Source organism: Manis javanica, chromosome 12, assembly GCF_040802235.1.
Source record: "Manis javanica isolate MJ-LG chromosome 12, MJ_LKY, whole genome shotgun sequence".
NCBI classification, from domain to species: Eukaryota; Metazoa; Chordata; class Mammalia; order Pholidota; family Manidae; genus Manis; species Manis javanica.
In genome coordinates, this window is record NC_133167.1 from 64,114,913 (window position 1) to 64,141,357 (window position 26,445).

Consider the following 26,445-nt stretch of genomic DNA (forward strand, 5'->3'; position numbering starts at 1 on the left):
AAGCAGTGTTATCATGCAGATGTTGGGTGGCTTCCAGAAATTTCCAAATCAGGCAGGATCCCTGTGACTTGGTGGTCTAGAGATGACTAATTTCAAAGCCATCCTCAGCCCTTCAAGTACTAGGCTCCCCATCCCCTCACTCTTCTGGAAGGAAGGAGGAAAGAAAAGGATAACTCCATCAGAGGTAGGTCCGGACTTGAGCATAAGGGCAGCCGGAAGAGGCTGTACCCATCACGACCGCTGAGTCATGCAGCACTTCCAGTCTGAGGGGCAGGCAGCATAGAAAGCGGGGAGAAGATGCCTGGGAGTCCAGAAAGCAGAGCCAGGGCTTGCACTGAGAATTCAAGGCCAAACTAAGCAGGAGCTGAGAGTTCAAAGGGCTGCAGGGGCCAGGGGGCAACCCCCTACTTCACCATTCCTTGAATTGGCCACATTTCATATGAAGCTAAAGAACAAAACCCAGGAGAGGCCTGGTGGAAGCCAATGCCCGTGTTGCACACTAGCCGGTGCGCACTATCCCATGGTGCCGGGTGCACATCTGCCCTCTGTGCAGGTGTGAAAGCCCCCCTGGGGCATGGGAAGCAGATGGTGCTGCTCCTTGGATCATGCTCTATGGTGCTTGGCCCTGCCCAGATGGGAACCTGGACCTTCTGGGGAATCTCCCCTACCTCACAGCACCTGTCCCAGATGGGACACCACAGCTACTTCTCTATGCCCCAAACTACTACCATACAGTCCCCTCTGTTCCGGGATGGAAAGACCATAGGTGAAGAGTCGTCTCCTTTGATTCTGCGCTCCACTTCAGAAGTCCTGAGTCTATGAGAAACTCAGAGAAGAAATGCAGAGCTCTCTGCTCCACGCTGAGCACTGGAAGGAAGGGACTCTTCCCTGCCAGGAAGGCCTGGGTGGGGAAGGAGGTTCTTGGCTGAGTGGTCTGGAGCAAGTGATAGGAGGAATCTCTTGTGTACCCACTTCCTACCTAGGAGACGACTGAGTCCTTCTAGGCATGTTATGTGTGAGTGTCTTCTTTTCTACAGAAATATTACCTGGGGATTGATGGCGTAGAAGGCTAGTCAGTCTACCCTCCCTCACCCCCAGACTCTCCAAGGCAGTGCACCTCTCTCCCATGCCCAAACTCCCACCCTTCATCATGCCTTTGGCAGCCCTTCAGGAGCAACAGGCTCAAAACTAGAGAAAGTCACTAATTTCATAGGGCTGCCATAATAACGTGCTTCCACAAACTCAGCAGCTTAAAACAGCAGAAATCCATTCTCTCACAGTTCTAGGGGCCAAAAGTCCAATATCAAAGTGTCGGTGGGGCCATCCTCCCCTTCCTCTTCGGGGCCGTACTTAGAGGCCGTGCCTTCCCTTTTCCACTTGTGGTGGCCGGGTGTCAGACTTCTGCTGGATCGCAACTCCCTTGCAACCTTAGCTTCTGGCAGGGCCGCCATCCTGTGTATCTCTGTCTCCATATGTCCCTCCATGTCCGAATGTCCCTCTTCTTACAAGGACACCAGTCATATTGGACTAAGGGCCCACTCTGCTCCAGTGTGACCTCACCTGAACCAATTATAGTTGCAGTGATCTATTTCCAAATAAGGTCACATTCTGAAATACTGGGGGGGGGGTTAGGACTTCAACGTATCTTTCTGTGAGTGACACACCACAATTCAACCCAAAATAGTCACAGCTGATTATTCTGCTAGAATTCTTTTGTCTGCTTTTACATTCTTCATAATGTGCAACACACTCTCATTCCTCAATTCTCAACCATGGGCAGTTATAGTTTGAAATATAAATAAAGAAATATATATATATATATATTTGTAATATTAATTATGTATTTACATAAATGCTGAGCTTGACCCCAGACAAATTACACTGGAATCTTGGAGATGGTGCCTAGGCACTAGTATTTTGAAAGTTCCCAGGGGATTCTAACTTGTACCTAGGATGAAGGACCCCTGTCCCAGATGAGACTCACTGCTGTAGGGAATGGCCCTGGCTGGCAACTGGTGACTATTTGCATTCCTCTCTATTGAGCCCCCAGAGAACATAAGAACGGTGCCAAGAAACATATACCCTGTTATCTATGTGCAAAACATTCTGCTTAAGGATTCTGCCATTTTTGCCCCTCTGAGAGGTGGATGGTGGACTGGTGACAGACTGACAACTGAGATCTCTGGGGGTCCCAAGTCTGTCACACAGCACCAGTCTGTCACCAGGTGAAATGATGAACTGGTTAAGCAGGAACAGAATCACCACCCAGGTGTCTGACTCCCAGTTTGAAATGCCAGCTTCAGGCCCATTAGAGTTCTTCTGGGCTAAGACTCTCTTGTGGCGGTTTGAACATGGTACCCAGAATGAAGCCATCATTGCAAAGGGGTTCTGACTGGGACAGAGCCAATGTGGAATGGCAGTAGTATTTGTTATGACTGTTAAATTTCACATTAGCCATGCAAGATCATCTTACTGTTTAACCCCTATTGAACTTACAGCCCCAGTTAATTCATTTTTCCCTTGTGTGTTAAGCCATGGATCACTCAGTCTATGCAGCTCACCAGGGTTTCTGAGCCTATTTGCTTGTTAGAGGCCCCCAGTGTTCTTGACAACCAAGATCTTTTGGGATTCCAAGTCTGTAATCCAACATACCAGTTGCCCCTTCTATGAATGTGACCAACAGGCTACCAATGTCCTCCAACTCATGACACGTTTTTAAACAGGCAATATAATCAGCAGAGCCCTGCCAGAGGCCCTCAGGACTTCCCCCCACCGTTTTTGTACTGGCACTGGTATCCAGCCCTCCTACAACCTTCCTGAGTTATCCATCTACCACTATTCTCCAGTCAATGTTTCTCCATCTACCACAAAGACACCGTGTCAGGCTTTACCTAAAGGCAAAGTTCCAAATGTATTATGTCTAAAACAGTCCCTATTTGTACTAATCTTGCAATAATACCAAACAAGGACATCTGACATGGCTTATTTTTAGTGAACCCATGCTAGTAATCACAGCTTTTCTTTTCTAAGAATTCATGACTATTCAAGGAAAACAAAAGTAATCTCAGTAATTAGCCCACAATGAAAGTCCCCAGATGGTACTTTGCAAATTCTGCCTTCTTCCCTTTTTTGAAGAACTGAAGCACATCTCCCTTTTCCATTCCTTTAAAACACTGTTCCTTTTCTCCAGGATTCCTCCAAGACCACTAACAATGGCTCAGCAGTTTTACTGGTACATTCTCTTAGTACCTGGGGTGTCACACCTCCCAACCAAGAAACCCAAACTCAACTGTAACAACTAAGTGCTCTCCTTACAATCCTCTCTCCTGGCTTGGGTTTCTCTCTCCCCTTTGCCAATGTTTTTAGCTTTTCCAGGCTGGGCTGGAAAAAAATCACTCCTTTTGGTGGAAAAAATGGGAGCAAAATGGGACCCAGTATTGTGTCCGGGCCCTCTGTCTAAAATTTCCACTCTTGTCTCTTTACCTGGGGACAAGAAACTTCCAGAACTCAGGGGAAGATGTACCTACCAAGGGGGACTGAAGGGGCCCTGTAGAGGGAGGGAGCCAGGTGCCATCACCGAACTCACCCACCAAGCACATAGCTGCCACAGAGATGGAACTGGCAGGAAGGGGAAAGCACTGTGGCCTCAGTTCTCCTCAGAGGATGGCAGAATCACCACTCCTTGTAGGCATAATAGAAGGGGGACAGAGGCCAGCTCTGCTCCCCAGTGGGCAGCTCTTACCATCACATTCATGGTTGTGTGTGGGGATGTGGAGAGTGTCCCTATCTCTTAGAAGTGTGTCTATTAACAAAGGGGTAGTAACAATGGATATTCCTAGCAGAGTCCTTCAGACAGGCATGGTGGAAATAGTAAATATCTACTGAGAACTGGTCTTCATTCTCTATCAATTCCCCATACAATCAATCATCATCAGTCAATTAGCTAAACTTCCAAATGACTGATCTTATAGGTGACTCTTTGAAATAGAAGGTTTCAATTCTTAAGCTACAAGAGAAAGCAAATTCCTTATGCTATAAATAAACATTTGATATTTTTCTTTGCTAACAACCAATAAAATCAAATGCTTCCTATGTACTGTTTTGAGCCCTTTAAATTGATTACCTGCTCACAAAAACTCTATGAGGCTGATACTACTCATACTTCCATTTTACAGAGAAGGAAATTGAGGCAGAGACATTAAGTGACTTGGTCAAATTCATACAGCTGACAGATGGCAGAGCTGGTGTTTGAGCCCAGCAGACCGACTGTGGAACACTATGGTAAGCTGATTGCAAAAATGGCCCAGTTTTCTAGCCCTTCCTGTATCTATGCTTGGAATCCTGTCACTGAGGTGATGATAGCCCTGGCTAGCTTGCTCTTATAAGGCCAGGATAAGAAAGCACACGGAGCAGAGCCAAGCCATCCTAGACCAGCCAGTCCTCCACCAAAATCCCCAGCCAACACAGATTCCCAGCCAAGATCCACAGAACCACTCCAAGAACCCACAGACTCATAAGAAATAATAAGTGGTTGTCGTTTTAAGCAACTAGTAGATAACTGATATAAACACTAATGTCTGACTACTGCAGCTGTGAAGAGCCTTTCTTCAGACAGCCACTTTCTCTTCATCCTTGTATTACTCCTGCCTTACCACTATGCCAGCCCATGAAGGCAGTTTATAACTATTCCTTACCTTTATTTCCCCGTTTTTTCAGGAGTCAAGAGGAAATTAGGATGCCTCAAACCCTTTGGTATTATTTTGAGCTCTGTTTCCTTGCCTAGCCTCTTTGCCCATCTCTCCATCATTTAGGAGCTAAGTTGGAATTAGCCAAAGTAAGTGGTGCCAGAATAATGAAATCAGGGTAATGAGTGAGGAACTACTGATAATGCTTTAAGTCAACCCCTCTCATTTTCTGGCCTTTCCCTTCTCTCAGGGTAGGCTTATTACTCAAAATGGATCGGGACTGGCATTTCCTAACGGCACGCTCCTGCTTTGCCAACTGATCCCCAAAGAAAACTTTGCAAGGCTGAGCTTTCCTTCCTGCCGGGATTCCGGGACAGCAGGCTGTACCTCCACAGGAACTAACAGCCTCAGATGCTTGAATCAAATTTAAGAAAAGTTTGAAAATATGTTCCACAGAGGGGAAACCTTCTGGGGTGTTTCTTCTAGCTGCCTCCAGCTACCATGTTCTCAAGGTAATGGAGAAGATACCCCAGGAGTGTGGACACTACCAAAGCATCCTGAGGAATAGAGATCACAATCCACTAAAAATGGGACTAGAAATTTCCCAAGGAAAAGAAGAAGATTCATAAAAGACTACTGCTTTTTCTATTGGAGTATTTCAAAACCTTTTTTTTTTTTTTTTTTTGCTGTTAGACAATAAATGCTTAAAGATGCTAATTCTTCTTGTTCTTCTTGCTTTATGAGTGAAGCTGAAATGGAAGTGAGGTTTTGTTTCTCAAAAGGCCAATAGTAAGTGACCTGGGTTGGTGAAGAGAAACCAAAATTCTCCAGGGTAAATCCAGCCTTACTGTACCATTGACCACCACCCCCCTCACTCATTACACTTCAACAACAATAGTTTCATTTCAATTTCTTTCCCTTATATTTCACAGCCCTGAGGGAAAATGTCCTGTGACAATTCTGTAATAGTGAGACAATTACTGGTGACCCCAGGCTCCCTGCTGCGTCTGTACCCTCTCACAGCTGAGGAACAGGCTACCCATGTAGGAGCAACTTGGTCTGTGATTTAGAAAAATCAGAATAAAAGGAATCTTTACCTTTAAAAAAAAATAGAAATCCAGATGAAATTAGCTGAAAATGCAGCCCAAGGGTTCTCCTTCAGAACAAGAGTCAACTGTAGGCATTCAGTCCCTGAGGAAGCCTTTCAAATGGCAATTTCCCATTGCTGAGCCCTCCACCACATGACCTAGGTAGCCCCAGAGTATCCTTTTTGATTTCTCCTCTTTGTTTGCTATCCAACCTCTTCCTATTTCACTTTTGCCAATGGATGGGGGAGGAGGCAGTAAAACTGTATTCTCCTTGAGAGAAAACATCCTTTTCTTACTCATCTTGCAACTTAAGCACCCAAGCCTGCCTTAAATGAATGAAGTTAGATGTATCCAAGGTTAGAGGGCATGGGCATTCCCAAATTCACAGCAGATTGTGTCCCCAAACACTTTTGTAAATAGGTAGTTCATAGCTTGGAGAGCATTTTTTTCTGTGAGCATTAAAGTTCTAGAAACAGGCTGCCCTCAGACTCTACCTGAAAACTCTAGTTGGCCCCAAGAGTCTAAAAATGCACCCAAAGTGAGAACTTTAGTTGTTATATTGACTCCCTAAATAACTATTATAAATAGTTTCCATGAGAAAATGCATTCCAACCCAAACAGATTTCCATTTACCCCAGAACTAAAGTGAGCTTTTCCTGAAAAACTAAGAGGAAGGTAAGGGGGTAGAGATGTTGGCTATCCCAGAAATAACCCTAACAGGGCAGTATGTGTTTTGCAAGGAGGGTGGGATGGGACAGAAACTTCTGGGTACCAGTGATGATGACTTGAAATGCCTCTGTACCTTAACATAACTAAAATATGACCTGCAAATTTTTAGTTTAGACATTTGTCTTAGGTGTTTTAAATTAGGAACCCAAAGGCAACAGAAAGTTGCTTTAAGGGGAGTCTGGAGAAGGGAGGGATTTCTGGTCTGGGGGCCACAAATCAATGAGCCAAGCAGGGCCTGCGCTTACCCGTGATGACACTATTTCCCTGGTCTTCAGTTTCTTAACTGATGCTGTCACTGATGAGAATAGAATTCTATGGCTCTCAGGTTTACTGTGCCAGTTTAAAATTGGGAATATGGAGAAGGATCCTGTATTATAAGCTTCTTAAAGGCTGGGACAACCTATTCATTTCTATATACTCCAGTTCCCTTGTTGCTCAATTTATAATTCTTAGATAAATAAACATAACTTAAGGAAGGGCTTTAACTTTTCAATATACTTGTAAAACATGTGGGCTAAACTCCTCAGATTTAAATAACTTTTCCCCCCTAAGTGCATGCCCAGGAACTTTCTCCATGACTTTTCAGTTTTCTCCTCTAGAAAAAAGAGTGGAGATAGTACTTACCTCACAGGGTCACTGTAGGGATTGAATACATTTACATTTGTGAAACGCACAGCGCTGTGTCTGTCATATAGTCAGCACTCAATAAATCTAAGCTGTTGTTATTTTTCTATCATCATTTAGTTAGTTGTCCTATATTTTGTCCTCAAATTAGTTTCTCAGGGAATCTGGTAAACAGAAAGTTGGTTGGTATAGTGGGCTGAATTGTGGCCCCCCAAAAGATATGTCCACTTGGCACCTGAGAATGTGACCTCATTTGGAGTAAGAGTATTTTGCAGATGGAATTAAAACAAGGATCTCGAGAAGAGATCAGTCTGGATTAGGATGGCCCCTAAACCCAATGATGAGCAACCTTATTGGATGAGTCAGGAAGGGGGAAGACACAAAGACAGGTCAGGAAGCCCCGTGAACGGAGGCAGGCCCTGGAGTCACTGTGCCACAGACCCAAGCACCAGAATGCTCGCCTAGAGCCTTCACAGGGAGCATGGCTCTGCTGACACCTCGATTTTGGACTTTTGGCCTCTAGACTGTGAGAGAAAATTGTATGTTATTTTAAGGCACCCTAGGCAACTAATATAGTTGGGTACAGTTTGGAACGACCTACATCTGGTGAGGAAAACAAGTTCAACTGTGAATTGGTGATAATCACGAGATCTCATTTTCTCAAATCATATGCTGCAGGGACACTTCTCTTCTGGAAGGGATAATTACTGGCTTCAGGGACTGTGATGCTCAGGCCATTCTGTCCCACCCACTCCCAGACAAGGATGTTTCCTCTGGGAATCTTGAAAACATTCTACAGTTTTCCAAAAGTCATGATGTGGAAGTACCCAATGTGCAGTAAGATACCGGACAGAATCAGTCGCTATCTGGTCCCAGATATATGGGAAGGCAAGATGGCTCCATGTTTGTTCAGTAAATACATCTTCACTGGTCTCAACTGCCTTCCTATCCCCTGTCAATGGAAGTCAAAGAGGCCATTAGCCAAAGACTTGAGCTAAGTAAAGATACTTGGCTGCCAAGAGACTAATAAAATTGTATATTTCTCCTAGCTGTGGATTCTTGCAATTACATCTATGAAACAGATCTCCTTTTAAGCCAAGAAGATATCCAGGTCATCTACAAAACCTTTGTAAGCCTTTGGAATTTTAAGGAGTCCTCAGGAGAGAGTGATGAGAAAGAAGTCAAACCCACTGAAGCCCAGAGATATGGTTTTCATTCTTTTCCTGGAGAGAAGGAGCAGAAGAAAGAGCAGTAACCCCTCAGAGAGGGGTGACTTTTTGGAGCAAAGGCCTTAGACAAGATGACACATGCTGACAGATTCAGCAAATGGTGGGTGCTCTGACAATCAGCAGATAATTTCCATGTGTTTGCAGTGTAGGAAAGATTGCAAGTCATGTAGTAGTTGAAACACAGGTCACAATTACTCTCCATGTCATCTTCTAATGTGAAGGTCAAGAGAGGAGAAGGTGGGTAGAGGACAGAGGGGAAGAGCAAGGAGACCTCTCTGCTGGCAGACCAACCATGTCCAGGCAGGTCTCGCTTCGTGGTTCCTGACAGTGCCCTGGGAGCCTGGGAATCACCTGCTGTTGACCCCTGAGGCTCTCACCTCATGTGCAACCAGCGCCTCATGGATTTGTAAATCCTTTGTAACTCATCGAAGTCACTTCTTCCCTGACTCAATAAAGGTTTTCTTTTCTTCCCATATTAGGTAACTTACTCAATTTATTTCCAGTAAGGAAAGGGTTGTAGGGAAGAGGTCAGTGAGGAAGGCCAGAGGAGGGCGCCAAACACAGCATTCTGGAGCCCAGAGTACTCTGAAACAGTCCTCAGTGTCTCCCTGAACAGAGTTCCAGACCACCGAAACAGTCATGAACAAACAGCAAAAGAAAAATCCTGAAGCCAAGTGGATTCAAAGAATTTTGGCATTATTTGTCATGTGCTTTTCTCCATTAGGAAAGAGTGCTGAGAGAGGATGAGAGAGGGAGAGAGATCCAAATGGAACAGGTAAATAATCTGAGTGCCTATTTAAAATGTAAGTGCCTGTTTGAAATGTTTATTTCTCTTCTCACCATCAAAGAACTTTCTTGAGGAATGCATACATTTTAGCACTCAAAATTGAGGTAGTATATACATACACACACGTAGACACACACACTTGGTCAATCCACAGCCCTTCATAAGAGAACTACATGATTCTAACTAACAGGGTAATATTTAAGTAAATAACCTGGTAAGTCAAAAAACCTGTGCAGCATATGCAAATATGCTATTAAAAAAAAAAGCAAAGAACAAAAACCCTCCATCCTTACTGCCCAGGAATGTCAAGTTGGCCATTCAGGCTGTGTCCACGCACATACTGAGCACGCACACCACCCTGAGGGCCTGCTGACTGATCACTGTGGTCATTCCCTGGTTCTATCTGATTCATCAGGCACACAAGAACCAAGAGGTAATGAAAGGGTAGAAGATTACACTAGGAGGGAAGGAAAGCTTCAACTTACATTAGGATAAGGATCCTTGTTGCCCTAAGATCCTTTCTTAACAATTCTCCAATTCCGGCGGTTTGCCCTGATCTGAGGAAGGCAGTGGGGAGCTTGGTTATTTGTGACTCAGATCTGGAAGATCTCCTGAGATGGAAGAAGTGAGGGGAGTGAAGTACAGAGATTATTGGAGATCAGAGGAACAGCTAAGCACAGAAGCAAGCTAAAAGGAGTCACTGAAGATGAAGGGTCTATTTAAACACACACGCCTTCTAAGCTGAATAACATTTATCACTCTATGAAATTTTTGAACAGTTGGTCTGTACACAAATACATACTAAAAAAAAAAAAAGCAAAGCAGATGATATTTATCAAAAGTATACGTGTCTTGGTAGTCAAAGCCATACCTTAATTCTGGTATTTGGGAAATTATATGGTCACTGTAAATAAATGATGAAGAGTAAAGCATTTGTAAAAAATCAAAGCATACATAAAAGTCATCCCAGATTTCTCATTTTCTGACAATTACTATATACAGCACTATTTGGGGGTCCTGTATTCTTACTACATCATTTTGGACATTTAGCAGACTATTAATTTATAAAAAACAGAAGCTTTGTCTGCTCTTCTAATCACCATGATCTGTTTTTATACTTTGGAAAAGGAACAAGGACCGACCCTGACTTGGGTGGGAATTTTTGAAATAACGGTGGGTGGTTGTTCACATCTGGATAGGGCATGAAACGATAACATTATGATGAAAAACCGCTACAGAGTTCATCTGCATATAAATAGACCTAATCAGAAATGCAAATTGCAATCAGAGAAAGTCTTAAAGGCTGTGATAGCTGTGTGATTGGGCAGATAAGGAAAGGTTAACGCTTGTATTGTTAAAGCAGTTAAATGCCTCCCAGCCAGCCCCGAGCCTTCCTTTGGAAGAGAAAAGTAGAAAGTACAAATGTCTTAGCCTGCAGCCTGGCCTGGTGCAGCTCTCTGAGAGCTTTGTTTTCTCAAACTAGAGCCCTGAACTGGCCAGGCATCAGCCTGATTCTAATGAAAAACAACCAACCAAAATCTCTTGTATGAACCTCTAATGAACACACACAATAGAAAATACACTGGCATTTAAATACCCTCCAAACAGATTTGTTTTAGCACAATTTTCCATAGAGACAAAAATCAAGGGATGGAAAGAAAGTCATATGACTGATGTACTTCCAATATTTTTTAGTGCTGATCTGAATGGGTGCAAAAATATGATACACATTTTTTTATCCCCAAATTTTCCTGAATATGAGAGAAAGATTCAAACAGGAAAAAATGACCAGACATGATTATATAATAAAAAGAAAACACTGGTATTTAGACAGATTACTTAATCCAAAATTGCATGTTTTCTCATGCAAAGTACAAAAAATGAACATCTCAGAGAGACCAGAGTACTGAAAATATTCAACTGTTACAACATAATTCTATTATTCCTTGGGATATGTTGTAATATTTCAGGAAAATCCTCTTCCATCAAAAAAGAAATACATTTTAAATCAGGCTTTCTCAGGTTTGGAGAGAAATTGTTTACAATTTATTATCCCTCCATGAGCCTCTCACGAAGAACTACTGAGCCAAGGGCGCCATCATGTGTCCTACCTTGGAATCTTAAAGAGTGTTTTCACAGGATGCGTGTCGAAGAGGGGAGGGTCTCCGTCCCCCAGCTCGATAGCTGTGATCCCCAGGGACCAGACGTCACAGCGGGCGTCATAGGAGGACTCGAACTGCTGCTCACAAGCAATGACCTACCAGACAGGAACAGGACACAGCACATCAACCGCGCTGCCCCCTCAGATTGTCCAGAGGGCTCTTGGCCCTTCTAAGCCCCTCCTCAGTTCAACCAACCCTTGGTTGTGCTGATACTGAATTCCAGTAATAATAAAATGTGTGTTTTCTAGGCCTTATCTGTGTGTGATTTGTCATTTGATATGTGCATTAACTTTTTTAAATGTGTCATTTCAATTAAACACACGAACTGAACTGTCTCAGCACCGAGAACAATGTGGGAAGGAACACGGGCAAATACCTCACCATGCCTACCCTGACATCCTTTAAGGAAAGGCTTTGTCTGCATCCTTCTCTTCATTACCAGCTGCTGAATTCAACAGCGGGTAACCGTTGTTCTCAAAGATGCTTGTGTCCTGCACAAAATCCCCAGGAGTGTGGCCAGTTGAGCAGAAAGATGTTAGAAATCTGATGATTAACATAAAATATTCCTATTCTCTTTTTCTAAGAACATCTGCCCCCTCCTCAAGCCCCAACACCTGGTTTGTATTTCAGCAGCAACTGCTGCTTCAGTTATTGACCTGACCAGGCGAAAGAGCAGCAGCACCGGATGATGCCCCTGGGCTTGTTCTTGGCTTGAGGAGTGTGGAACCTTGTGGGGAAATCTCTTCCTATCAGCTTTTTGAGTCAGACAAGAAAAGGCCCTTGTCTCAGACTCTGCTGGCTGTCACTGAGGCTGGGACAGGCCAGGCTGGGTCAGAGGGTGTGCAGGGATCAGATGCCCCTGTTTGACCTGGGTGTATCTCTCTGACTAAGGATGGCCCATGGCTATGGACAAGCGGGAAACTCTGAGAGCCTAATGAAGTACGGGTCCAAACAGCCTATGAAGCAGACAAGGAGCATTTCTGGAGGACACAGGGGTCTAGGGCTGGGCCGATTGGTTGGTCGTGGGAGCAGAGGAGTGACAGAGATGGCTTAGGGATTAGCAGGACTGCTCTGGCTGCTGTGCAGAAGACACATTCACATGAGACATGAGTAGAAGCAGCAGAACCAGTTAAAAATGCTGCTTTAGGAATCCAAAATGGACACAGTCAGACATGATCAGATTCTGATTATATAATTTTGAAGGTAGAATCAACTGGATTTGCTGACTGGGGCTTATAAGAAAGGAGTTGGGGACAAGTCCAGAGTTTTTGACCTGAGCAATTCTAGAATGGAATTGGTATTTAATTATATGGGGATGACAGTAAAAGAATCAGGTTTGCATTGTAAAAGAAGCTCCATTTGAGATATATGAAGTTTGAGATGCCTGAGAGACTTCTAGATGGAGAAGTTCATTTTAGCCAGATAGGACTTGTACCAGACTTCTGACCTAGAAAAAAATGTGTGTTGTTTAAGCCATCAAATGTGTGCTGTTGTTAGGACAGTGATGAAAAACTAGTACACCTGCTCTCTGCCACACTCAGTTAATTGGACTTCCAAGGCCAAGCCAACATGGCTGCTATCTTGCCTGAGAGCTAGTGCTCTTGCTTCCATAACTTCCCCCTACCTGTCTCTTCTGGTTTCTGAATGAAGAACATATTTCCATGTATCTATATCCTTGGCCTGATTCTGAGCCCATCCTCTGAATAGACTGTCCTGCCATAAAATATCCTGTTGTACTTTTAACACATTATTTTCAAATGTGCATTCAAATAATTCCAGTATCAGAAACAAAGACCATTTTATTGCTCTAGAAGACCTCACTTCAAAATCACCCCAATCAGGTGAGAAACTAGGTTTTTTTAAAGATCTCCAGAGAAAGCTATTCAACAGCTTTCCTTTCAGAAATGACATTTCCAAATGTGTGGGACAAACATAATTTCAGACCTGTCAATTAGAAAACGGTTCACCATTCTTACACATTCCTGTGAGGGAAAGAGAAATAAGCCTCTAGCCTTTCCCAATAAGAACTACAGCCAATTGAAATTTAAAGTGAACCTATAATAATTAAATGACAAACTATGACAACTATAAATATCCTAAGACAATGTGTATCAGCATGACCAATAAAGTATAAGGGCTCCAGATGCTCGGGGTATCAGAGGGAGACAGCATGAGGCTGAACAAGACAATAGAACATGTCCAGTGCCCATAGTCCACAACTACCAGGAAGAAATTTTAAAAACTTCTAGCCATCTTGGATGGGACACAGGAGGCAATTCTGAGAAACCATCCAAATATGGGAATAGAGATAACCCAAGCGCTGTCATACACTATTCAAAACATTTTTCTGGTTTCAACTTCTTTTTAGACAGACACTATCATCAGCTCAGACTGATTAATGGAAAAGTATCCTTTGGTCACATTCTTTTCCCCAAACTAGCTTGTAATGTGACAGATTCTCTAAGCTTGGCCTTCCAAACAAGTGCATAGAAAATTCCACTAGTAAAATAATTCACAAATAATCATTGAGTACCCATGAGCCGGGCATGGTACTAGGCCAGCCCTAGGGAGAGAAAACCAAACCACACGATTTAACTCTCATGATCATTCTGTGACGTAGGTGCTACCTTTCGTAGATGTGGAAACTGAGGCATAACACAGTTAAAGAGCTTACCAGAGTGACACCTGGTCACTGTCACAGTCAGAATTCAAACTCAGGCAGAGGAGAGACAAGTAAACAAATCATTACAATATGATATGTGCTTGAAATAATAAAGGTTATGTTCAAGAAACAGTTGCATTATCAGCTTCTGCACTCATATTTTGACTAATCAGATTTTTGAGATTTTTGTCATCTAAGAATAAATGTCATCTTATCAGAGGGAGTCTTCCTTTCAGGATTGGTCCTTACAGGAGTAAACAATCCTTTACAAGAGCTACCTGTGTGATGGGATTTAAAGAGCATTCTGAGAGGATGCATCCTGGAATGGGATTCCCTATAAACCCAACACCAAAGTCTGCAGCTAGTTATTTTGCAGAAATAATCATTTCATTCTCCTGAGTTCAGCTTCTCCTCATCTCTAGGTAAAATAATGCTGAGTTAAGGGTGCTTAGATGGTGGACCAGTCTTTGGTTCCCTTCCCCCCAGGAGAAGGCAACCTCCCAGAGGGCTTCTGCTGAATCAGTTGGTACAGCATGGCACTAAGCAAAGGAGAGTGCCAGTGGCAGGTAGGTCCACAGACCTAGGACTAGGTCTCCCAGATTCTGTAAGTCATATTAAAGGGTGCAGAGGGATGGGTCAAGATGGCATTGGCACAGGGTCAGGACCCCAGACATCTCACCTCTGCCACGCCAAAGAGGAGATGTGCCCAATGTATACTCTCCTTTACCTTGAGCCCTTGCTTCAATCATGAGTCTAAATGATGTTGGTGGCAGTGGAATGGGAAGGATAAAATAGGTGTGAGGGGGAGTTCAAGGTTAAGACTTGCAGGACTTGGAGAGGGATTCGATATGGGAGGTCAGAGAAAAAGGCATACCAAGGAATACTGACATTTTGACCCTAGGTAAACAGGAGAATGACGGTGCCATTTCAAAAACAGGAAAGTCAGGAGGAAAAGTCAGTTTAGTAAGCAGTATAACAAGTTCAAACTAGGTCTGATTTTACCCCTAATCAGGTATAGAAAAATTACTTGTGCTCTCGGACCTCACTTTTTTTCATATGTAGATGGAATAAGAAAAGCAAAATTCTGTTAAGATCAAAAGCAGAATATACTATGTGGTAATAATAAAATACTGCCTGTTTTCAGTGACTGTATGGAGTTTTATATTACAGTAAGTGTATCTTACACTTCAGAACTCTATAGACTTTGATCTTCCCAGTGTTGGTTGCCAACACAATTAGCCAAAATTTGTAGTTTTAGTATACAGTTATATGTACCAGATACAGGTACCAGATTGTATACTGTGGACTAACAAATTGGTGTATTTATCTTAATCCAGTGATATGAACAGAAAACCTGTTCATGAATGTCAATTTTACAAAGTATGGATTCTTCAAGGCTGAAAGTCCCCCAGCATGTTGGAGGTTAATATGAAGAGGATGTGCACTCTGGAATGTTCCATGAGATGGGTATACAGGCTATTACAAAATGCTTAGTGCAGCTGGCAAAGGCTAAGAGAATAGCATTAAATGAGTCAAATAGAGACAGAGTCCTAGTACAGTATTTGTTAGTGGCCTAATGGCTCCAAGATTAAGCTATTGTCTCACTGAGTCTCATTAAGTTTCAGAAATGTACAAATCCCTACATGCTTCTGCATAATCACCTTTAATAACCTTTCCCTCTTTGGCATGATGTCAGTGAGGACTTCCACTGTTCCTGAGTTTTAATGAATGGTGTTAATCTGTCATTAACCTTATCATTTCCCATATGGCTTAAAGGAGCCAGAGCCCTGCCGGATTCATCACAGTGAACCTTGAGGTAAACGGAAGTAACCCAGGGTGAGGATTATGTCTTACCTTTCTTCTTTCCCATCCACATCAGTTTGTGGTACTCATCAGAGAAGCTGTGTTGAAAAACCTTTGGACTGAAATCAGAAAGTCTGAACTCCATTATTTACTAGCTGGGTGCCTCTGAGCAAGTCCCTTGAAAACTCTGAGCTGAGACTTCTTTAGTTACAGGGACCTCACTTTCTAGATCTACAAAATGGTAAGGTGGGAATAAATAATTTCTACCATCCCTTACAACTCTATCATATGACTTCACAATTTCCAAAGAAGTGATTTGAGATTGTATCTCAAGCTGAGAGGCTAACCTCTCCATGTAAATTAGCTAAAGTGAACAGACTATTCTGGAGTGTAAATCGGATAGCTGGAGCCTTGCAGGGATTCTATTGCCAATATTTTGTAAAAGGTCTTAAGGTCTACGAAAAGATGCTGTTGCTGTGATAACGCCTCCTTTAAGGAGGAAGAGCTTCAGCAACAGAGCAATTATTTGGATGCTGGTTAATGGAGTGAGTCCAGGTTCCTATCTTGAATTGCAAACTTTCAGCTTTTCTGATACACTTAGACTACACTGTTGCTTATTTTAAGAAGAGGAAAAACACTAATGCTTGGATTACTTGCAGTATCTATGCACTAGCAGCCTCCATGCCCAACACCAACAGCTATTGTACCCAGAGACGGGCCTGAGCCTCCCAAATACTGGTTATTCATCACTTTGGCTGCCAAAACCTTTTCTTTCTGGATGGGACTGAGGGCAAGAAGTGAGGTTTCACTAACAGCTTAACTCTACTGGTGTTTGAAGCAAAGGATAGCAGTCAACTTTCTTTGATTAATTAGGCCCGTTTCCTTCCGCCTTCTTCAGGCTAACAAGTTCCAAAGTTCCAGACTTTCTAAATCCGCCTCTGTCACTCCTTTCTGCTCGACAGGAAGGGGTACCTCTTCCCCTTTCCCAAAGGAGTTTATGGGGTAAAAATGCAGACACACCTTGATAACATAATTGACTTGACACAAATTATCGCCTCATCTACCCTTGAACTTGGTCAGCTGAGTTCTGTTAAGCATGGCTGACCCTTTCCTCATCCATCTGCTGGGGAATGGTGGAGAAAAAACGACTGTCAGTAGATCTTGGATGATGAAAAGACTCCCACCTCTGACCAGTTTGAGAAAATCCCAGAGCCAGGCATCTTCATTGTGGTTTTGCCATCTCCTCACCAGGTAGCTTTCGCAAATTACTTAATTTCTCCCTGCCTCTTCTTCTCATACAAACCAAGTGACCCCTTTCTCATGGGCCTTGCTTGAAATACTACTTATGAAAATGCTGGTTACACAGCTTTTCCTATGAGCCAAAATGTTAGTAGTAGATATCACTGGATCATTGATGTATGAGTAAAGATATTACCCATTTTATTTACTAACTTCTTTAAACCTTTCTGAATTTTCTAAAATGTCTACAGAGAGCATGAGTTATTTTTATAACAAGAGAAAATTTTGTCTGTTTTTTTGTCTTGAAAATGTAAATAAGTATTGAAAGTTTGCTTGACTTCCAAGGGTGTGTTTCCACCCTCCAGGGTGTTTCTTGGCTGTTGAGATTCAACAAGTTGGTTGGCTAAAAGTAGTAAGTATCTTGGTTATAAAACTGGGTTCCCACAAGATTAATACAAGAAGAATTCAAGAAATTCCCTTCCCAACAATATCTCTTTCTATTATATAGCACAAGGCTAGAGGTAGCATTTTCACTTTCTCAGGCTACCATGATCCCGTGAAATGCCCCATGATGGCAATTTTATTTCAGCCTGAACCAAGAGGGCTTACTGACAAAGCTCCCAGGGAGGGGTGAGAATCTACCCTCTTACTCTTGGAGAAAGACTTGGGCTCTAAGAACATGAAACAACAGTGTTTCCTCATCTCAAGGTCTTCATTATCTGAAAAGAACATCTGTATTAGATGTAAGGGGATAAAAAAAGTCAACATATGAATTCAGGAAACCTAAATTTCTCCAACAGGATATTTAGTGTAAACCATTTATCATATTTATCATATTATGTATCCAAGAGCTACTGGACCGAAATCTTTTTCAATAATGTGATTTTAACCAGTACTTTCAAGCAAATAATATTATAGTAGCACCAAAAAATATGCTTTGCTTTTATAAAAAATAACTTACCAAACTTAAAAAACAATGATGTTATTTAGATTATTTCATTTTTCCACTAACATTTTTACCTATCATTAAAAATACAATTAGGTTTTCCTTGTATATTCTAATTTGCCACCTTACTAGAATTGACTGTGTGACCCAGAATTACAACCAAAGGTCAAGATTAAAATTTCACTCAAGTACACAGGCAAAATGCTGTTTTCTCAAAAGCTAAATTCAGCTTAGAAGAGGCAAAGCAAATAGATCTAAAGCTATTAATCCTTGGCTGACCTTGAGCCCAAAAAACAGTCAATATACTGGCAAATAAGATGGGCTGAGTGGTAGGAAAGCAAATATGATTCTTAATTTTGCTTATGCAATTTATGCTGCATACTTGATACATATTATTGATCACAAGTGTTTCTAAAATAGAACTTTTCTGGACTTAGAAATTTCAGTTATAAATATTCCAGTGGCAGATATTATTCATCAGTTTTACATACAAACATCTTAAAAGTGTTTACATGCTGAAATACTGATTCAATAGTGAAGTCTCTGCTGCTGGATGAAATATGACTTCAAGGGTGGATATATTTGAGATTTGTCTGAACGTTTTTGCAAAGGGGATGTGGACTAGAATGGAAAATGATGAGTTGGGATTTTTTTTGTTTGGGTTTTTTCTTTTGGTTGTGGTGGGGGGCATCTTTCATAAAATATTTTAAGGCTAAAACTGAATCTGTATTCTGTATACTGAGAAATTGCCAGAAACAATTTAAATTATACTGTTCTTATGAAATTCAGAAAGGTCTCTAATTGAAATATGTTCTCAGGACTGTAACATTCAGATTAGGCCTTTAGAGGAATAAAACAACATTCAAATTAAGAACACTGCAGAGCACGCTTGCATAATACCAACTTCCTACCATGGCTAGTGGGGGGGGGTGGAGGGGAACTGATTCTGGCTTTGAGGCCAGCACACTGATTTTTGCATTCAATTCCCCAAGGCCCTCGGAATGTGTCACTTACACTTCATTACATGGTAAGCCCCATTCCCAGACTCAGGACCAGAATCCACAGAATTCCCCTGTGAAAGGTAAATTGGTTTGCCCAGATTTTTGTCCTTAATGTTCAAAAGCCTCTGAAGGGACACATTGGCGTGAGACCCAGGCTAACCCTGCAGCCCCTCCCCACGCCAGCAGCTTTTCCCTGCCAGAAGTGAATGCTAGAGGGGATCTTAGGATTCACTAGTTTAACCCCTTGGAAACTGAGGTCCCAGAGTCATGTAGGCAAGGAGCAAACTCCATGGTTCCCCTACTTCCCTCCTGAGTGAGGCATCTCCTGGGAATTCTTATAACACAGAGAATGCTGGGCCATTGCTAAAGCGGTTCTGCGTTCCATAAGCCAAGGCCACAGCGCCTCCCACCCTGTGAGTGCGTGAGCACACCGCGGTCTGTTGGCGCAGACGGTCCTGCCGCCGCTGCTCACTACCCAGGCCCTCTCACTCTCCTTTCCTGGCTGCCCCTTTCCTTTGCCAGCTGGCGCTCCACTTCTACCAGAATACAGTTAAGGAAAGGATGAATGGAAATTCTACAGTTCAGTTCAGTCTGCAGTTGGTAGGTCAGTATTATTACCTTAGCAGAAGAAACAGATCCAAGAAGGTCAAGAAACTGACCCAAAGTCATACAGTTAGTAGGTAACCGAAGTCAAGCATGAGCCCACAATGTGAAACTAATGGGGGAAAGTTTTTTTTCTCTTCCACCTAACCAATAGAAAGGGATGCAGATCAAACACAATATCTGAGCGTTCCAGCACGGGCACACCCCTTTATCTGCAAGCAGTCTCAGAGTTCTGTCCCCTCCCAGGCTGATGTCTCCACGCAGACCCAGATGCCCTTGGCAATGCCATACATTCCTTTCAGAGGATGATTTCCTTTAACTTTCTAAAATGAAAGAAGGTGTAGGAAAAACAGGGCACTGTAAGCACTGGTCTCCCCACCCCACCTGCTGCTACTCCACCCCTACCCCAAAGCTCCTCTGGGGTCCCTTACCGATTGCTGACTGCCTGTCTCCCTCTGGTTTCTTCTGACTGCTCCATGACCATCAGGCTGAGCAGCACATGTGGAGTTTGGCTAAGGTGTGAATTCCCCTTCGTGGTGCTGAGCCCCTGTGCCCTGGGCAGGGTAGTGGAGGCAGCAACAGGAGGGTAGCCACCAGGTAATTAGGGACTCAGAGGTCAAGAAGAGCGGAGGCTGGCTCTGACATTCCTTCAACACTTCCACCCTTGCGGGAACAGCACTGGTCCTTCCTTTCCAGTGGGTGAGGGGGGGAACAATAGGTGCCTCCACCCTTTTCACCTCCTCAGAGAAGGGGGGTAGGTAGCCTACAAAGTTCAGATGCTCACAGAGGCCCCTACTTTGCTGCTCCTTATCTATCACTGAGCAGAGAAAGATGGATGGGGGTGTATATGAGTCCTCAGCTCTCACATGTTTCCACACATTTGGGAGCTGAAGCCCTCAGAAGGGACCCTATATTTAGACCCACTAGGAGGAGGGTGATGACATATCACCACCACCTTCAGGGCCAGCCCCCCACCTCCACACTGACATATGACACATGACTCAACTTCTCTCAGAGCTCCATCTGAGAGGGGAGCTATCCCTGGAGCTGAGGTTAAAAGCTGGGGCTGCAACCGATGATTTTCACCCTTGCTTGGGGCCCTTCACCCACCAGAGCCCCAAGCACCTGCATTGTGCTTCAGGCACCTTGAAGATAGAACCACCCTGGGAATGAAGGCAGGGTCAGCTCCAGAACCAGAAGCGAGGCAATCCTCTCTTTCTCAGTGGTTGGCACAGGAGTTTAGAGGGAACCAGGGAACACAAATGGCTACACATAGGTCTCTCAGTCAAGTATCTAAGCTCTAAACCCCTCACTTGAATTTCCTGAGCAACCAAAACCTGCATTTCTCACAGTGGTATATCTGGCGGATGGGATCCCAAGAATCTCAGGCTTTTAAAAGTCAGTTAAAAACAGATCCTAAAGTTCTCACTACTGTCATCACTTTACCCTTATTGAGAGCTTGGAGAGATCTCTTCTTCATTATCCAAGGAATGCTAGAGCCACGGAATGTGAGAGCTGGAAGATGCTTTGCCCCTGAAAAGTGCAAATATTCTTCAAAAAATAGAAGGGACCTTGGAGGCAAAGACTACCAAAGTCAATCTCTTCTCCTTACAGAGCGAAACAGGTTTGGAAGGGTGGGGTTCAGGCAATTTACACCACCATATTTAAAGCCCTTACTATGCTGGGTACTGTGCCAAACACTTTGAGCACATCATTTCATTCCATCCTTTGGACTGCTTTTTTTAAGCTTCTCATTTTACCTGTTTTGACTTCTCCCCATCTTTCTACTAAGAGATGTTCATTAACTTGTCTGAGGTCTGTGGGTAGGTAGGTAAGCAGATATCTATGCTTGGCACCTGGGTCTGACTCCAAAATTTGTGCTCTTAGGTTTTCTACCAAAACCAAAGCCATATAACTAAATATACTAAAAATAACTAAACCACAATCACTTTTTAAAACTAAGTGTCAGAGCTAAAACTAAAATCCAAATCTCCTGAAATCTATTCTGGAGAGTTTTGTTTTTATTTTTCCAGATCCTTCCCTTAGGCATTAACTACATTGGCTTCCAGTGCTATAGTGAAATATTACATTGTCCTCATTATTTCAAATAATATAATTTTTTTTTCAAATAATTGAAAATTATTTGAAAGGATAATTCTTATTTCAAATAATATAAAAATTGGGAAAATAAAGATTTACATCTTATCTGATACACTGGTGGTCAGAATTAAACAGTGCTCTTATAGAGTGACTCTACTTAAGAGGGAGGATTTTGGAGCTAAATACCTGGGTTCAAATCAAACTTTATTTACTTTATCTAAAACATTGGACTAGTGTTAGCACTGACTTACAGAGTTATTGTGAGGATTACAAATGAATTAATTAATGTAAAGCACTTAGTGCCGAGCACATAGTAAGCACTCAATAAATGCCAACTCTTATTTGGGAACAAACCCCATTAGCTACAGCTTAGGGAACAAATGCAGTAATGACAATAATAGCATTTCAGCTTCTGTAGTGGTCTATGGCTTTCTCAGCCCTTTGACACAAAGTATCATTTGTCAAAGTACTATTTGTCATCTCTAGTCCTGGCAGTGCCAAAGGAAATAGCATTATTGTATCATTTAGCTAGGAATGGCACAATTAATTAAGGCAACAGTGGTTGTAAAAAGCCTGTGATATTTCTGCACGGGTGTAAGCTAGTTGTTATGGCAACTGTCCTCTGTCAACGACCCTTTGCCAGGCAGAGAGAGAACCATTTTTGGAGTCATCACAGCACATCTGTTTCTCTGCTCAGCTGATTAGCTCTTGTTTGCAACAGTGAGCAGATGGAAATAAAAACGAAATAAATTTTCTAAAAAGAAGCAAATGTTTATTTTTTCCCCAAGTTTGCTTTCTAATATAGAAACAGAACTTTGGCTGTTTTAGGAAGATGCCAAGTAAACTGTATCCTAAATATATTTGGCTGCTTCTCTCATCACTGGGATTGCAAAGTGCAGTCAATTTATAAATTATGGGTGATTGGTCCGTCATGTAAGTCTTTTAAAATGATGTGCCTCACACTCCAATTCCAGAGTTTTCTCTCACCATATCTCTGCATGTCTTTGTTGTAAGAGCTGTCTCAGCACACATTTTCCACACTGAACATCCTGTACAAACACACTAAAGCGAAGTCCAGGGGCAATGGGCTAAGAAGCTTGAATTCTGGGGCCAAGTCTGTTCTGCACTAGCACAGAAAGTATCCTCTCTCCACCTTAATTTCCTCAAACAAAAAACAGAACTTGCATCCCCATGCTCTCTGAAAAGCCAAAGAGCTCCAGTACTTACCAGGTATGCAAATTTGGGCACAGTATCTCCTACACCTCTTTGAGTGTGAATGATAAAATGGGGGAAATAATATCTACTGAAGAGAGCTCTTATGAGAATGAAATAAAATAAGGTATTTTAAAAGTACCTATCCCAGACCCTGGTGCCTTAGCAGGTCCTCAGTAAGTGAAAGTTTCCTTTCTACTGCATTCTTGCTAAACAGACAAAATATTCATACCAGCAACCAGCTACCTTATGGCCCTGGAGCTGGCCCTTGAGGTTCCCTGCTTGCCAGACACCAACCCCTATCATTCCTGGGCTATAAGGAGATCTGGGGTGTCCCGGAGAATGATGCACCTCTGGTGGCCAGGAAGCATTCAGGGGGCTCAGGGTGGCAGCCACTTACTGCCCACAACATAATGTTTTAATATTTTAACAATCAGAATGGCCACATTAGTGCATACTACCTAACGACAAGGCATTATTTTAGCATAGTCCACAAATGTCCTCATAAAAATAGTGATGATGACCTGGGTTCCTTTTCTTGGGTTTCAGTCATTTACAGATATTCAGTTAATTCTTTGCTATGTATGTTGGTGAAAAAGGTAGATTAAGGATCAACTGCTACTAACCCCCTGCTATCACCACATGTAAACATACATTAGGTTTGTATCCCTTTTTGCTATAGACCAGTATATTACCTGGAGTGTGCCTTATGCAAATACTAGGTTAGCAATACCAGTATTGACAGTGGGTATGGGATGTACTGGAAATCCTTTAGTTCAGTGAGTCACAACATACAGATTCCAGTCACTGTTGCCCTGCTGCCCACTCAGTGTTCCTGGGCACTGCCAGAGTCTTGGACTCCTTGTCTATAAAATCAATGTAGTCTTGCCTAAGAAGCATCCTCACAGGTAAGTATAGCATTAAAAGATAACAATACTTGTAAAATTTCTGTGCAAATGTGAGATACTATTATTCATATTACTTACTTAAGAAATATGCTGTCAGGAGCCAGTGGAGGAGAAAAGAGACAGTAAACATAGGCAAAGGGAAGACTGTCAAAAATAACTACCCACACACATTTAAGCTACAGGCTAAAGTCACAAGCAGGAGACCAGAGGCTCAATGTAAACAGAAGGTTGAGGGAAGTTACCTGGGCCAAACATCTCAGGAATCAGAAAAATGTTTATACACTGAACAAGTTGTACAAATAAAATTCTGAAAGTGTCAGAGGGTCCATGTGGGAAGACTATTTGTTATGCTTGGTACATCCAGAAAGAACTGTGTTTACCTCAGACACCTGAGGCTGAGAGAGAACAATGTGTATGTGTGTGCGCTGGGGGGAAGTGGGCTGTAGCCAGGCAAGGCTGACCTTTCTAAGCTAATGCCTGTAATATGCAGACCTGTAGGTTCCAAATGACTGGTTGATTATTTTGGAAACTTGAATTATATTATAGGGAAGGGGTGTTAAGTATTTGGCAGGGTATTATGGGCTGAATTGTATCATGGGCTGCATTATTTCAGAGTGCGATCCCGCTAAGGCCACCCCTCAGAATCTGCTTTCTCCTACAGCACTGAGTTGACACCACCTTTACGCAGTACTTTTCGCCTTTAATAGTGTCCAAATGAGACAGTGAGAGGAAATAAGGGAGGAGTGCTGACAGTACAGCAGTCAGCTCCCATGCAGCTTCAGACTGCCCAGTGAGCTGTGCCTGGGCTCCTCTGCCAACAGCTGGTTGCGGTGTGGCCACGTTCCACAAGCTACCTGGTCTGTAGTACAGTCTGTTTGAATTACATATTTCAGTCACTCAAGCTGGTGAAATAAAAATGGAAATTAAACTGGGAAAATAATGATTTGGTTCCATTTCTCAAAAATACAATGAGATCAAGGATCTTTTGGCTGAATTTTCAAAATGAAAGCACTGGTTGCCTGAAATGGTTTTATTCCACTGGCATAGGCACTGCATACACTATTGTCATAATTAATCCAAATCCCACTTATTAATGCAAGCAGAAATGAAAGCATATTAAGATCAATCTACTACATAGACCATCAGCTGAAGACAATGTTCATTTAAACAATTACTGACTGTACCTTTTCAAAGATTGCTCTTGACCTAAAGCCTTACTCACAGGGGAGAGTATAAATGCTTGCTGAATCAAACTGACAAATGGAAGAGTGTGCCTGTGGACATCCTTATGGAGAATTATGGAATGAAAAGAGGCTCTGTTGGAAAGAGTAATTCTCCATTTGGAAAATAAGAACCTGAGAAATGTGTAGGCTTGTGTCCCAAGAACTGCAGCCTGCATCCCGGTACATTTAGACACAAGCACACTCCATGACAGAATCTTGGAGGGAGGCATAGAACAATCAGGGACTTGCTCCTGGAAAGTACTGTCAAGGTCCCCGTACGGTGACCTGCCTACTTCTCAGTGGATCCACTACAGCAGGCAGGATGTGATGGAGGCTCTTCCCTGCCATGAAGTGAACCAGTTCTAGGCAATCTGGGCAGTAGAAACTCACCACAGACCATTAAACTGCCCCCTTATAGAAACACTGCACATATTTTACTCATTCCAGATGAAATTGAAAAGTCACAAACACCTCATAAGAAACATACAAAGCCAAGGGCAGGCATGTCTTATTTACATTCTGTGGTTCGGAGAACACCAGCTTACTGTGGATCAGAACAGGTGCCCCATCCTCCATGATATGCCACTCCAGTAGGAGTTGAGTGGCCTCAGTGATGCTTTCCTTTAATAACAGATCAATCAAAATCCACAGAGAAATTTGCTAATGCTGGTAGTTGTAAAGCCTCCCTCAAACTACCCTCCAAATTAATTTTCTTCTTTGGCTTTTTTACCAATAGACTCATTTATCCAACAGGTGCTTATTGAGCACCTATGCTGCAGACGGGGCACCCCGAATTTCTGCTACAGCTGAGTCAGTGGGGAGACTTGCCTGCCGACAACTACAATACGATCTCATGGTATGCTAATGGTGGGTGTGAAGGCTGTAGTGGACACCTAGGGATAGGACTGTCAGTGTTGGTCAGGGATTAGGAAAGTTTTCCTAGGGGAGATACATTTGAGCTGAGGCTTGAAGACGGAGGAGCAATATTCCAGGGCCACTCCACACAGCATAACAGTACATGAAAGGGTTTAAGGGAAAGGGCTTAAGGATAGATATGGAGATTTATCTGTTGCTCACTACTGCTGAGGCATTAAGAACAAGTACATTGGGGGAAAGTAACCTGAGATGAGACTGGACAGACAGACAGGGACTGAAATAAGAAGGCTTTGTTTACCATCCAAAAGACTTTTGAGTCTGTCCTACAGTGTTTCTCAAACTGGGGTTCACAAAATCCCTGTTTTTGTTTCAATGATAATTTTATTAATAATAATAAAATGGGAAGAATAGTGATAAAATGTATTCCTGATAATCTTAATCACCATTTCCCACACAGTTTCAGTGCCCATATTTATGTCTTTTATTAAGTTGGCACTATGCCAACAGAGATGTGCCAAATTAGAGGCCAAAGGAGATGCTACAGGCAGGATATAAAGTGGGTAAAGTG

General features: G+C 42.7%; 1 protein-coding gene across 4 annotated transcripts in view; it reads right to left on the reverse strand.

The window, feature by feature from the left end:
- The window catches only part of MYO3B (myosin IIIB), a 462,595-nt gene that overhangs the window by 396,826 nt on the left and 39,324 nt on the right, over nucleotides 1-26,445 (reverse strand). For 2 of the 4 annotated variants that reach the window (XM_073218709.1, XM_073218710.1), the window contains exon 7: nucleotides 11,254-11,399. The exons of 1 other annotated variant lie outside the window; for it this stretch is intronic. In XM_073218709.1, the coding sequence (XP_073074810.1) occupies nucleotides 11,254-11,399 (146 nt within the window). Of the gene's footprint in view, nucleotides 1-11,249; nucleotides 11,400-26,445 lie in introns of those variants that run through there. One more of the 4 variants, XM_036995020.2, reaches the window with a different exon arrangement.